This window comes from Athene cunicularia (assembly GCF_003259725.1).
Source record: "Athene cunicularia isolate RWA chromosome 19 unlocalized genomic scaffold, athCun1 chr19_part1, whole genome shotgun sequence".
In the NCBI taxonomy this organism is placed as follows: domain Eukaryota; kingdom Metazoa; phylum Chordata; class Aves; order Strigiformes; family Strigidae; genus Athene; species Athene cunicularia.
Genome location: NW_020799124.1, coordinates 6,457,952 through 6,473,434, shown reverse-complemented (window position 1 = coordinate 6,473,434; position 15,483 = coordinate 6,457,952). Strand labels below are relative to the sequence as shown.

General features: G+C 39.4%; 1 protein-coding gene across 1 annotated transcript; it reads left to right on the top strand.

Annotated features, from left to right (window-relative positions):
- Positions 1-12,741: 12,741 nt before the first annotated feature.
- Positions 12,742-15,483, top strand: VKORC1L1 (vitamin K epoxide reductase complex subunit 1 like 1). Its single transcript, XM_026861490.1, has 3 exons — positions 12,742-12,801; positions 13,248-13,357; positions 14,060-15,483. Exons 1-3 carry the CDS (start codon positions 12,791-12,793, stop codon positions 14,284-14,286), a joined length of 348 nt encoding a protein of 115 aa, XP_026717291.1. The 5' UTR covers positions 12,742-12,790; the 3' UTR covers positions 14,287-15,483.

The window sequence follows — 15,483 nt, the reverse complement described above, 5'->3', positions numbered from 1 at the left end:
AGGGGGGCGGTGGGAGCGCTTGGCCGAGCGTGGGGGCGGCAGGAGCCTGCGGCTGTGGGCCGGGGCTCGTTCGGGGAGGACTTGCCTGGGGCACAGAGCGGGCCGGGCAGCTGCGCCTGTGCTGGGGGCCACAGGGCGGGCAGGCCGAGGAGGGGGCTGTCAGGGCTCCCGGTTTAGGCAGCCCCTTCGTTGGAGCGCTGGTGTGGCAACGGCTTTTTTTGGGATCGCTGCAGGCTGGAGGGTGAGGCACCCGCAATTTTTGTGTTGTAATCAATGGCAGGTAACTAGAGTGATAGGCATTTTAGTGGCAAATGCGTGTTAGAGTAAAATGCTGTAGGTGTGACTAGTGATCGAGGCCAACATAAATGTGTACAATTGTAGATGAATGGCTTTAGGTTGTTTTAATTGGAGTGTCTGAATTGTGTTCTTATTATGTCACCTGGCAGCACAGAAGGTTGCTTTTGTGGTACAGAGGAAGTGCTTAATTCAAGAGAGATTTGTATGCCTCAGCTGCAAAAGCCCAGTCCAAATCCTGATTTATTTTATAGGCTTCCTGTCAGTAATTACTTTAGCAGTTGTTTTCTAAAGGCTAATGGCTATCATTTCTGTTAGGAAAGTCGATGTATAAATTTTAATATCCTGCTAGCTTGACTTATTGTCGAGTAACTAGTTGATTGGATCACAATAATGAAAAGACTTAACCTGCTGCATAGTTATAAGTGCAAACTTAACCTGCTGTTATACTTACCAGTGTAAACGTGGTACGGGAAATATTTTCAATTGTAATTTGGCCAAGAAACTTGCCTAAAAGCATATTTCAGCTAAAGAAATAATATGATCTGTCCAGAAATTGTAAAACTGTTCTGTGCATATACATATATGTGCATGTGTACATATGTGTGTGTGTATATTTAGGCACATAAAGACATATGCAAAGATATCCACAAGTAAAGAGCTGGGAAGGGGAGGATTTTAGTTCTTCAGCAAATGTATGTATCCTTCCTCTTTTTAAAAAATAAAAATAAATTAGGATTTTTGTTTTTATTGTGTTAGTGCCTTCAGTTGAATGAGTACTTGAGACTTTTTTTTTCCCTCTTGGTGTAACCTGCATAAAAGCTGTCTCAATTTTTATAAGGGTCCTTGCTGTATTATCATGACAAGCCAGTGGGGGAGAATATGCCCGTATTCTGTCAAGGTGGAAGCTGGTTAAATTGTTTAGGCAAAACATACAGGCAACTCTTATTCCTAAAACCACTTCTGTAGTGACAGAAGTGGGATTGTGTTATGTTACACAGAGATGTGTATCTGCTCACGTCTGAAAGGAGGCTCTTGTGATTGAATGAGGGCTTTAACTCTGCTTTTCTGTCTGTCATCAGATAAACTTTAGTTTGTGAAGGTGCTTGTCTATTTGAGAAGTGTCCTGAAGTGAGAAATTTCAGTCTAAACAGGAAGACTTCAGTAAGCGTGCCAGATAACTTAAACTTATAAATTAAAATTATGCATAGGCTACTGAGATTAAACCACGTGAGTATTGTCAGTAATCTAAATTTCACCACAACTATAGAGGTAAAAAGAGAATAACAGAGATTTAAGTACCTAAGTAGGCTCTGTAGTAGTCTGTTCTTGTAGAGAATTGGTCCTTCATTAGCTTTTTATTACAACTGCAAATGCTGCTATTGAGGCAGGAAATTTAAAGTAATATTTTTAATGCATGTTTATTGGATGTTTTGAAGTGAAATAATTCCAATTATGTCATTAGATATTTCTAATTATGGACTAATGCTTGATAATTGTAGTGCTCGTTAGTAATGCTGTAGCTGAAATGTTGAGTATACCATGGTGAGACCTGTAAATACTTTACTGCGGGAATTCTATATAATAATATAAACAGTTAGGGATAAAGTGAACTAAAGTCTTACTAGTAGTTGCTAGGAGAATCATGCCTAAAGACTGAAGTATTGCAAATGTCAGGATAGCTTATGATAATTAGAGCAGGTGGTAAAAAGAGCGTGGAGAAGGAGTGTGTGAGTTCTGTTCAGTCAAACCATATTTGGCGAAGAATGTGCTTTCAATGCTGTACAGGACACAGACAAAAAAGGAGTATTGCTTTAGAACTAAGACAAGAGGGCAAGCTATTAAACTTTGAAGTAAGCATAACATCGGAAGAAAATAATCTTCTTTTCCATGTTGCCACAGTTTCCCATCCATCAGTCATTCTCTTTCCCTCTCTCTAATTGAATATTCCTTGTTATTACTATCAAAGTTTCTCTGAAAATTGGTTTCTAAGAGGAACTTTAAACTACAATTTAGATTTTACTGGGATGATGAGTTTCAAATATTGTGTCCCAGTGTTTTCACATCTAATGCAGATTTAACTTTCATATGTTTCTTTTCTCATTAAGCTATTCCACTGGCAATCACAAATTATTTGGTTAGCTGAGTTAACTGGGTGACAGGTTTGTATTTCGTGGCTTTTACTGGCTTCTAGAGCACAGCAGTGAGAACAGAAATGTTGTAAAGCATGCACAGGGAGGAGCATGGAAAATCTTATATCAGAGGCTGACTCATCCAGAAGATTATGTTGGAAAGATAGCTTCCTAGTATCCCTTACTCAAAATATTAATGGTCAGCATATTTCAAGCTTTTATCACGGGGAAAGTTCATGAAATAGTTCAACAACAACTAAGGCCTGTATAATATGGGAAGATATTAGAGAAATACCTAACATTTTCATTTGTCAATTGTTGTAGATGTTCTAAGTGAATTGTTCCCATATATTTGAGAATAATTAAGTGGCAGGAATGGCTTTATTTATAATGAAATTTGCCAATAGCAGTTCCTGAAAAATCCTGCTGTTACAATAGTTTCACAGAGGGAATTAAAGTAATAGACAAGTTTCAAGTAAAATGGATAGTGTTGTGGCTTAAAATGAGTAATAATGCAGAGACCCTGAGCTTTTTACATTGTTCTTTTTTGTGCTCTGGGAGACTTTGAGGTCTTCTGGTATGTTTCTGCTTTCTGTCTTGATTAAATTACGGTTCCTGCAGAGCAGATTAGTAGATGGCTCTTTCTGAATAAATTCTTGTAGCTTGGTATGTGCTAATGCTGTAACAACTTTAATACAGACTTTAGATAGCTGTCATGAATGACCAAAGGGCACATGTCACTGTATATCTTTAGCAATATTTGCAGCTGCGTAAGTGATGAGGTTTGGAAATAGTCAATATTGATTTAGGTTAACATCTTTAGCTAACTTACTGAAGAAGTTCTGGAGTCAAAATAAGAGTTTAAGAATCTGTGTTCATCTAGATATAATTTGATAGATGATGTATTTTAGCGGTTCCCTGTTCTGAAGCGTATGCTAATGTGCAAGGTCTTGCATTGTCATCTTCTCTTTGAGCCACTCTGAAATGTCTTTTCTGAGACAGTCTAATATGCATGTCTGCCTCATGTCTTCCAGTGGATGCACCAAAATAATCATCTGGCAGTTCTTGAAAATGTATGTCTGTAAAATTTTGCATGTGGTGTGGGGCAGTTCTGTGCAGTCGTGCAGCTGTTTTACTGGATTTGCCAAGCGTGGCCTGTGACAACTGTAGCATTGTTGTATTGTTCTGCTCACCTCCATTAAGTCATTTTAAGCAGTGAATTCAAACCTGTGTAGAGGTGGTGTTTGAATTGCTTAGTCTTGTGACATAGTACTTCAGTGCTATGTTGTGTGAGTATAATTATGCTGGTGTAGAACTTATTCCTCTGCAGAGTGGGCGTGCAATTATGCTATAAGATACTGCAATTAAAACTTTGACCAGTGCTGGTTTTCCAGTGCAGCACACCTTGTTAGAACTGTTGTTCTGGTGCATCTTTATAGAGTGCAGACAGTAACAGAGATCAAGTTGACAAGAACAACCCCATTATCTAAGGAAATGGGACATAGAAGAAAACTTCTCTGACCTCCTCCCTAACCTGATGTTTATGTTGCAGGTTCCCATTCAGTTCTGTTGTGGGGCAGTTCCTGTAAACTTGATGTCTGTCAAGTTTGCTTGATTCCAGGTTAAGAACATTATATAGCAGTTATCTTTCATATTAATGGTAAGTTCCTGATGTCCCAGCATTTTTTTTTTTGTTGTATTGCTGTACCTGCAAGCAAGCATTCAGATATGTTTGACGTTGATGGCTGCGATTGTTAGTGACTGATGGGAGATGGGAGATGGTAAAAGTAGCTTTATTCAGGTAGTGGGGAAAAGCTTGTCGAGCCTCTTCTTGTGAACCAGTGCACACAAATGATGCCCATGTGCTTTTTAAAAAAATTTACTAGTTTTGCAAGTCTCTGCTTTTTTCTAGACAGTAACATCTTTAACCTGAGCTATGTTAATCGTTCTTGTTAGGCATCTTTGATTCTGTATAGAAAAAGGTAGAAAGGATTTGATTTAATTGCTGTGTGTGGAGCAGCTGCTGGTCATTCAACAGGAACCGTATTTGTGGACTATCAAAATAGTTTACGTGAAAATGTTGCTTCCTGAGACTTAGCTATAATCTGTCCTGTAATTTAAAATTGGTGGTTGTTCATTTTTGAGGATTGCAGTTTGTTAGATAGCAGATGTAAGGGTGCTGCTTTGGTTATTCTGTATCAAGGGTTCGTTGTTTTTGCTGTCTATGGGAAGGTTTGGAGGTTGATTGGGCGGGGGGAAGTCGGTATAGACAGAATCCATCTAGCGCATCAAGCACTTTGCTTCAGCAGGATTTGGAGTGCTGCGGGTTCAAGACAATGGTGAATTGACATAGCTTGTAGAGATGAGTATGATACAAGTTTTACAGCTAAGGATACTGGGCCAAAAAAGCACAAACAACTTGAGGCCAAGAAAAGTTGTATTATTCTGCTTTTTAGCCTGGTTTCTGGAGAAGATTTTGCCTTTGTGTGTTAATAACTTATAATTTTTCAATTTTTTTAATGGCAAATTTTAACAACAGATGGCAGGTTACTAAAGTTTTATAGAAACTGATTCGGTGCCAAATGGGAGGGGAGAGTGACTCAGAGTAATACCTCTGCTGAAAGGAAAAAAAACCTGCCGTGTGAGCTAAGGTTATTGGTCCCATTTGGTCTGCCAGCCAGGCAGGCAGCACATGTGCAAACAGGACTCAGACAGGACTGATAAATAATGGACTTGACTGGAGAGGCAGGGTGCAGAGGCTGGAGGGTGTGGGCTGCGAGGTAGCTGGAGGTTATTCCATGTGCTGGGGAAAGAAGGTGTTTTGGGAACGTTCGTAGAAAACCAACTTCATTAGTTCTAAAGCAAGTTGTTCCCAAAGCAGCAGAAGCTGATAGTTCAAGTGATTATTTTTTTTCTCGTCTTTTTAACAGAAAATTCATGACTTAATAATTCAGACTGATATCATATGTAGTGACTGTGGCACATCTTTCATAAAATACAGCAGTGCCCTAGCTACATGAGTCTTTTGTTTTTTTCAACTTTACAGTGTATACACAAACGTGTGGTTTGCTTTCCAGTCAAGCTAGAAATTATATATTTATGAAATTTGCAGTAGGGCTGAGTTATTTTTCCTGATACAAAGTAAATTTAACAAAGAGCCTGTAGTTCAAATTTGGGCTTCATTTATGATGGTTTAATAGAAGAGATTATGTAGAAGGAATACAATTATGTAGATTATGTAGAAGGAATACAATGCTGTTGGCTTGGATAATCAGTGCATCTGTAAAGACTGCTATAAAATAATTAACCACTGTCTGCTTGAGACTGCTGATCTAGACAATGAGATTTTATTTTGGACTGTTTCTGAGGTAGAGCTGAAGGCTATATAGAACAAAATCTCATTTGTTTATGGTAAATACTGCTAATAGGTTTAAACATGAAATTAAATGTATCATTATTTTTGAGCAAGTCTACAAACGGAAATTTTTAATCTCTTTGTTTTTCCCATGGCTTCTAACTGAAGGCTTTTCCTTTATTAAAACTGTTAAAGTAGCCTAAGCAACATTGTAAACATGAACTGAGCTTAATCTAAATTCTTCTAGTGAGTCTGTAAAGAAGCTGCAACTAAATGCTCCAGATCCTTTGGCCTTTGTATGAGCTTTTCACTGGAGGCGATGTGTGAGCATAGACCAGCTGTACTCCCTCCCCTCTTGAGAACTTTCATTCTCTACCCTAATTTATCTCGGAAGTCAGATGACACTTAAGGAGAAGTGCACATCACTTGTCAAGTGTAAACTTTTCTTAGAAAATGATATTTATTGTTTCCTTGGGGTTACAAAGTGGTAAATGGTGCTTGCTGTTGATAACAAAATAATGTTTATGGGATGAAAAACAATCCTGAAATGAGGGGCTTTAATCTGCTACTACTCTGAAGACAAAATGTGCATTCTTTACTTACAGTTCTCCGAAAATATAATCATACATGCCATTTAATATTAATCTGGTCTCCTGAAGGACTTGATAGCACTTTCAATTAGACATTTAGGAGACTAGAACGTGAACTGGGAGGTGTGTGCGCTATGTTCAGGGCATCTGTTTGCTGATGTCAGGGACATGGGACTGAAGCTAGCTGAACTTAACCTCATCTAGTATCTTTGTGTTAAAATGAATATACAGTAACTAGTTGTTTGCTTGACATGAGAAGTGATTGCCAAGTGAAGTTGAGGTGATGTGATTCTGGCATTCGTTGCTGGAGGATGTTGTGAAGGTCAAACGTATGTGCTCAGAAAGCATCTAGGTACGTTCAGGAAGGCTTTGAGGTAGGCTACTGAGCGTATTGATGCGGGTAATACCCCAATTCGGAAGTTTCTTAAACTGATTCTTAATGATAATTGAGGTCAAGGAGAGCATCTTGTGGAATGATCTCTTTGTAAAAGCTCTTAAAAACATCTGCAGGTAACTGTCAGAATTGGGGTGCTTGGCTAGAGAAAAGTGTTGCATTTCTTATGAGGGTGAATGAGATAATCTGACTCCTGCCTAAATACATATTACTTGTTTGTTTGACGTGCTGTGTTTAGCAGCCTTAGAATTATGTTGCTTTTTGAGCTGATACTGGTAACTCTTACAATTTTTAACTTGGTAAACATGGAGGTTGTTTACTTGTCTGTGCTGGGTTTGTGTGGTGGGGTTTTTGGTAGTATGGGAAGGGGCTACAGCAGTGTTCCCCTGTGAGAATCTTCTCGAAGCTCCCCTGACTCCTGAGTTGGACCCACCTCTGGCCAAGGCCAAACCTGTTAGCGATAGTGACTGCACCTCAGCGATAACATATTTAAGAAGGGGAACCTGGGTGGGGGGGGCACTTTGAGGATGAGTTACGAGGACACCTCTGTGAACACCAAGGTCAGTGACAGGAAGGAGGGGAGTTGTGCTGGAGCAGAGAGCCCCCCAGTATCCCATGGGGGTCACTGGAGGAGCAGAGACCCTCCTGTGGAGGGCCCCACACCAGAGCAGGCAGCTGCACACAAAGAAGGCCAAGGCTCTGAGGGAAGAAGATGATCCCACTGTTGTAGTTTGGTGCTGGGAGGACTCCAGCCTGTGGAGGTGACCCACACTGGAGCATCTCAAGAAGAATGCATCCCGTGGGGAGGAATCACGGCAGAGAGTTTGGGGAAAACTGTCTCCCATGAGAGGGACCCCACATGGAACAGGAGGAATAATGCAGAAGAGTGCTCCCCCCCTCTTCGGAGGAAGAAGCTGTGGATTGACTGCACCCCCTGCCCCTGTGCCGCTGGGAAAGGAGGTACAGATATTGGGAACAAAACTGGGCCCAGGAAGAAGGGAGGGGTGGGGGAGGTATTTTAAGATAGCTTCTCACTGTCCTGTTCTGTCTGTTAAGTGTTGGTTTTGTTAGTGTTTGAATTAAAGTGATGTTCTTATTTTCTTCCCCTAACAAGGCAGACCTTTGACTGTGTTAAATGAGTGAGCAACTCCTCCCTGTCCTTATCTCCATTCCTGAGCCTTTTTTTTTCCTTCCCAGCACTGGTGGAAGGGGGTGAGTGAATGGCTGCCTGGTGCTCTGTTGCCTTCTGGGCTCAAACTGCGACATTGCCCTTTAAAATGGCTGAGATACTAGTGTCCTGCATGAGGTTCTCTTGGTTGTCTTTTTGCCAGTGGTATTGTCTCTGCTAAATAATGGTGAAATGTTTAAAGTGTACTTCCATAATATGCTCTTCTGGAACAATTCATAATTGTTCAAAAGAGGTAATGATGGTATAAGATTTTATTGGAGATATGTCACTTGTGGATCAAAATTACCTCAGTTCTTCCTGTCTTCCTGTTAAGAAGTGTCAAGTGCATGCTTTTAACTTCTTTGAACTGCTTTAAACTTCTAAAAATGTAACACTTCTGAGCCTTGTTAAGTATCACAAACCAAGAGGGACAGTGTTTAGAGGGTGGGTAATGATTTTCAAGACCTCCTTTTGATAAAAGGAAGTGCACATTGGACTGCAAGCCACTGTAGTATCCAATTTTAGATGTTAGGAAACTACATGAACAGTTCTAAACACTTTGTCTTGGATTTCTTGAATCACTATTCTGAAAACTTTTTCAAAGAGCATTTGAAGTTGTACCTGCAAATGAGAAGTGAAACAGGCTGTCATCTTGAACAGAGGGAATTTGAGTTGCTTGAAACATACAGGAAGATGTCTAAAGATTTATTTTAAAACTTCCTTGAAGTTAGTTCAGATTGCCTTTATTTTTATAGGAGTGAAACTCGGGTGTGGCAAAAGTGGGCTTGCCACATGTGTTTGTCATAGAGCTCTGAATCACGCAGGGTGATTTCAGCATGATTTTCACAACAGAACATTTGACTGCTTCATGGATGGGGAGCCATAAATCACCAGGAAGAAGTTGGTGATGTTGGATTATGCTTTTATCTCACTGTGCAAACAACTCTACTTAACGTAGTTCATTTGACATAGTGTTCTGTATCAAAAAAATTAATCCGAGTTAACAACAGTTCTTGTAAATTATATTCTGTATAAGAAAGGCAAGTTCCTGAGCAGTTTATAGTCCTTTTTACTGATGTTTTATTACTTGGAATTTATTCTATTGTCTGAAAAGCGGATTCGCCTCCCGATGTGCAATAAGTCAATAATCACACACTCAAGACAGACATTGCATATTTATTTTAGGGTTGCGCAAGTCTAGGTGCTCAGTGGTTTCCCACAAATCAAGCACACCAATGGGACTTTCCATTTATACACAAAACTTGTAGAGTTAGCAATTTTCCAAGTCCATCTTCTTTATGATGGTTCGTTAGTAATTTACATACAATTCTAATACTGTTGACACAATATTTCTATTATTACGCATGCTCAGGGGAAGGGTCTCCACCTGAGAAAGAGTCGTCTTGATCTATAGGTGTGATTTTTAGTATTATAATGAGGGGAGTTCAGTGAGGGATACATGGACCTTGGGTTTGCTTACCAAGGTGGTGATGACCCCTTTTCAGGGTCTAATTGCTCCAGGCTGTCCTCGCTCAAAGGCGACTATCGACTTGTTCTGATGGGGATGCCTTTGGCTTTAACAGAGACAAAGAACATCTTTCTTGACCGAAGCATAATATTGTGACATTGTTCTAAAAATTTAACCTTCAGTGCTAATATTAGGACTACAGTCTTTCTTCCTGCTCTTTGCGATATGTTTCTAGACTTTCAAAGTTGTTATAACCCAGGTATGATTTGCATGCTTTTGGTGTGAGAAGGGAGATTATCATAGTCAGTCTCCCTTCTTCCTCTGTAGACTGCACATCTGTTTCTCATCGCACATTGCAGGCAGCACAAATGGCTCTCATCACACCCAAGTATATATAGTACATTTTACTGTCCATACAAATGTTTCTCATGAAATACAAGGATAGATTAGACACATCAGCTGGGTCAGTCTGTTCTTCAAACCATCAACAAAAATTAGTAAGGAATTCTAATCAGGAGCTACTGTCCTTGAAGAGAAACATCCTGGAACATGGAAGCTCGTTAAAATTGTCTAATGTAAATCAGTTTAAGTAGCGATTAGAGTGTCCTTTGGAAGAACTATCCTCATTATAATAGTAAAAATCACACTCACTGCTTCAGAGATCCCTGCCTGAATAAAGATGCACCTTTTGAGCTTGCTCAGAAAATTAAAAACTTGCTGTAACTTTAAATCAAAGTGAGTGTGTTACTGACCAGTGAGGGATAGAAGTGATAAGTAACTAGCCAATGGTCATTATAGCAAATATGTAATCATGTATTTTGGAGTGTATAAATACTTTGAAGTTCTGTGTAGCCTGCCAGCTTTGTGGAATTACGCCCAGCACCCTTCTTTGTGCAACTATGGAATAAACTGGTGTCTTGGCTCTGGGTGTGAGACTGGCCCTTGCACACCCGGTAACACACCCTGTTTGAGCGACAACACCTCCAGTTGCCTGCAAAACTACTTAGTTCATTGTGCATTTTAGTGGGTTTTGGGACCTCCTTGTTAGAATTCAATGATTTAGCTTCTTTAGTGGAGAAATCAGGTGGAAATAGAAATACACAAAGTCTAAATAATTTGCTTTTCAGTTTGATGCAGAAAACTTCCTCACGCTTCAAACCTTATAAGTTTTGAAACCTTATAAGGCTGGAAAAAGTGCTTTGTCTTAAACCACAGGCTTCTTAGCTGTCTTGAAGGGTGTGGGATAAGATGTGAGACTAGAGCTCTGCTGCATAGACTGAAATTTAATACTTGATGTACTTAAAGCTGCTACAAGGCCAACAAGATACTTAATGAACTGTTGCATGTGGAAAAAGCTTTCACCCTGCTCTGACCTTGCAGCTATGAACAAGTTACTTGAGGACACTGACTGTCAGGAAGGGCTTGAACTTGTTACCTTTCCATTAGCAACATTTTATTCACTTGCAGAATAACTAGAGTCAGATTCTGTAGTCTAAAGTTTCTGATGTTTGAAGCTTCAGTTCCTCTCAAACGCAGCAGGATCTTGTGAGCATCAGAACAAGTGAGAGCATACAGCTAGGACAGGGAGGGTAGGAATTAGCATCTCGCAGTTACTCTGAGCCAAGTTAATGTAGAACCAGACTTAGGCACACTTTGAGTTATGCTGTTTAGTTTCTTGGTAAGGAAAGCCTGAGTGTCTTCAAATAAAGTTTAGTGTCACCCAACAAAGAATTTTCACTTTGAGACTAGAACAATAAGTTGTGTCTGTGGATAGTAAAATGAAGCATCTCTAAATGTGGTAACATAGAAAAATAAAAATAGCCTATTAAAGGCAAAATTATGATAGCTTTAGTTTATTTTTCTGGCTCGTTAATACTGCATTGATAGCTGGACATCATGAGATTACATGTGCTGTGGCCATTTTATCAAAGTAAGGCTAAAAAATAAACAGTTCTCTGTGAGGAGAGCTTTGTCATAACTGAGATTCTTTGGAACTTTATAGTATTTCCTTATGCACGGTGTTTGGTGTTTTTTTTAAATCCCTCCCTCTTGGAAGCATAGCTCCCTTAGCTGTGAAGTGCTGCATTTGCGCCTCTGCAGCTGCTTTTCCAGATCTTTGGTGTCCATCCTTGAGGCTGCTCTGCCCACAAGCTGCTCTAGGCTCACTGGGACTGTTTGCCTTCATGTGCCACAGGGAGCGTGTCACCAGCCTTGGTCCCCGCAGTTTGCATGGCCCCAGACTTGCCCTGCCGGGAGCCAGGCAGTGTTGAACTGCTCCTCCCAGCGATTAACTTGTTGTCTTCCTCACCTGGGATACCAGACATTGTCCCCATGGTAAAGCAAGTGTTAGCCTTTTCTATGATGGTTTGAAGCTTTATATTTGCACACAAGTTTCACTTCAGTCACAAGATTTGAGACCAAACTAGTTGAAAGCATGGGTTTTTTACTGTTTATGTAGTAAACATGCTTTCTGGAATTTGGTACCTAATTCTCTGCTATCTGGGGAGAAGAACACAAGATTTGGGTATAATAGTTAATTGCAGACAGTTACTAAGTTCGAATTAAAATGATTAGTCCAAATAGGTTTTGAAAATATTGCTGTGAGATTATGAAGTATTTTGGAGATGGTATTAAATTGTACTTACTGTGGTGCCTTTCTTCTGTGAGGAAACTGCTTGTAAGGTGGTGGTAGCCTTTCACTCAGATGCATGATGTACATCGGCAACATTCTTGTAGTGTACAGAGAGCAAACCTGTGTCGTGTCTTGGTTTAGTAGAACCATTGTCTCTAGCACAACAAACTGTTCAGAAACTGCACTTCTGTTGGCATAAATCTAGCAGGCCAGCATTTCCTGCAACAGCAGTGAGGAATTGTGCTGCTTTTACATAGCTATGCGACAGTTAATCTGATAATGTGAACCTCTCCTTACATCTATGTAGTGCTTGACTTGATGCTCCAAGGATGTGCTGGCAGATATTCTAATGTTCTCTTGTAAGTGAATTAAGTTGCACGTTGAATAATTCTCTTCGTATTTTCAAGTGACACTAATAAATATGGTCCTTGCTTTGCTGTTACAAATAATGGCATGGTCTGCCTTAGGGCATCAAATTAATGGTTTCTAGCACAATTACATTTGCTAATTTAATCTTCTATCCCCCTTACTGGAGCAGCAGTTTTGTAGGGCTTGTGCTGCTTTCTACCTTACCACTAAAAAGTTGAAAGTCATTTTGTGGTTGAGGTGCTAGTTCCAAATGTCACAATGAGGTCTGTGACTCTTACTATGGTACCATCCCCAGCTTGTCTGCTTGACAGATTTGGGTTCCTCTGAAGGTGTTAGACTGATCAGGAGCAGCTGAAGTGTAAACATATGTTCTGACTTGATTGCTCTGATGCCAGCGAGGTACGTGCTGGCAGTGCTGGTACCAGCTAGTTACCAAGTTGTACCATTTTTATAGTGAGCATGTGCCCAGCTTATTGTGGTGGAGAGAACTGCTAAAGCTATCATTGGAGGAGGGAAGTATTTATTTGACGAAAGAGCTTTAAACTACAACCCTAAGAATCGGACGTGGTGTTTGGTGAGGTTGCAACTGTGAACTTCATAGTTTCTGGTGTGTCAAATAACTTTAATCAGTAATGTGTGGGATAAAGTTGTACCTAGGGCACCCCCTGTCACAAACTGCTTGGGTTTTCCAGGATAACCTTGAACTTCATATAGGACTGTGCTGGTCATGTCAGAAATATATGTGGGTTTGTTGGGGTTTTTTTCCCCAACAGCGATGAATTGAAAATACTGATGTAAAGCAATAGGTGCCCAAATACAAGTTAATTAGTTTCACTCTTTTACAGATGGAGTCGAGGATTTGGTCTGTTGGGTTCCATCTTTGGAAAGGACAGTGCACTAAATCAGTCAAACAGTGTTTTTGGACTCGTGTTTTATATACTACAAATGCTACTTGGTAAGTATTAATCCAGTTTAGAGCCTGAAGTATATAATAGATCACTGGTGATAAGAGGAGTGCATTATACATAGAGTAATCTGCAAGAGATCAGATAAACACGTGATTTTTATCTTCTTTTTTTAGCACCAGTTTAATGATACCTCTGTCCAAAGGGCTTAAAAACCCAACTGATAACAAGAGAATTGCAATTTCTCCTGCTCTGGTGTTAATAGTATAAGTGTAAGGACAGTTGCTGAACTGGTATTTTCACTTAAATATATTTAGCATTGGATTGCACAATAGAAAAGAGGAAATAAAAATGGAATTTACAAGTTTTGCAGGAGTAAAAGAGATAGCAGGCAAAAAAAGTGCATGAACTGTAATGTATGCATATTTCTTTGTAACTATATGGTCTGCTATAAAGCTGTTAATATTGATAGACATAACTTGACCAACCTGTAACTTTCCCATAACTCAGGAATACGGAAGATGGTAAATACTACACATACTTCTTATCAAAGGACTGTCGTACAGAACCTAGAAGCTCCCCTTCAAATAGCGATTTGTCAGCCATCTTGAACTCATGGTATTTTAAACAGACTTTTATGTAATACAAACTTGCTAAGTAGCCTTCAGTGTGAATTAGAGTGCTTAGACTTTTTGCTTTGTGTGGAAGGGGGAATGAGAGCAGTGGTAGTAACTTTCTCTCTCTTGTTGCAGGTATGACAGCAAGTGCAGTAGCAGCTCTAATCCTCATGACATCCTCCATAGTGTCTGTAGTAGGGTCATTGTACTTGGCATACATTCTGTACTTCGTGCTGAAGGAATTTTGCATTGTCTGCGTCATCACATATTTGCTGAACTTCATTCTCTTTATCATCAACTACAAACGACTAGTTTATTTGAACGAGGCCTGGAAACAGCAACTCCAACCCAAACAGGAATAATGCCTGTTTGAACTTTTGACTGACAGTCTGAAGACCCAAAATAAACTTCCATTAAGTTTATTTTGCAGTAATTTTTTATTCTCCATATCAGACACTTTCCCCAAGAATCATAACTGAGTTTTAAATTATAAATTTGAAGGGGCCCTAGATATTTTTTTTTGTGCTAATCTTCAATTTAAATGTGGTTATGAAAGAAAGCTCTAATACAATCAAAGACAAGCTTTAACTTTACTTTGAAGGAGTCTTAGCCACAGCAAAACAGACTCTCTCTCTTCCCCCTCCACTTATGAAGTGGGTAACACTTGCTATAAAATATCCTGTATATAAATTCAGGTATAACAAGATGTGGTCATGACATTAAATATTCTAGACTAGCATTACCATATTTAATGTTGCCATGTTTACAGTATGTGTATTTTTTTTTTTTAGCTGATGGACTTAGATTTGACTAGGACTTATACTGTAAATAAAATTAGAAATATTGGTTTCATCCCTGGAGAACTCACTGTGCAATCAGTTTTGTTAGCCTAAGAGCTGTCAGAGTGTTCAGTTAATAGTCGACTGACATGATGGAAGAAGTGACCTCTGTAGAGAACACCGTGTTGCTGCACTCACTGCTAGTGCTTTCACAAGAATGACGGTTGGGTTTTGTTCCATTTTTATATGATTTTTTTTTTTTGTCTCCAGTAATGAAAATGGAATTAAAGCTGAAACCTGAAGTATGTTCATTAAACCACAACTTTGTTAATTTCTGTACAGAATGAAAATAGCTTAATGTGGTCAATAGAAAGCTGCCACCAGGATATTATATACAGGTTGGGGGTTGGTGTATCAGAGTGTTCTTTGAAAAGACTTAATTTCCATGCAGAGCTGTTTCATTTTTAAACTGCGGTCAGACAGCCAGTGTTACTAATGTTTGATGTTATATGAATGCTGCAGTATAGAATTTCAATTTGCAGTGAAAACCACTGACTGAGTGGGATAACCAAGTAGTGCACTGAAGAAGCAGTTACTTAATTGATCTTCGTCAGGATCTTTGGTTTGTGCTATATTGGGAAATGAACTTTAGACCTGACACGTATAAGATCCCTTGGAAGGGCAATCTGCTTAGTGGGATAAGTAAGTAAATGTGCTCCTGAAAATGAAATGTGATACAATGCTATCATTGCTCTTTCTAATAACTAATTGGAAAAAAAA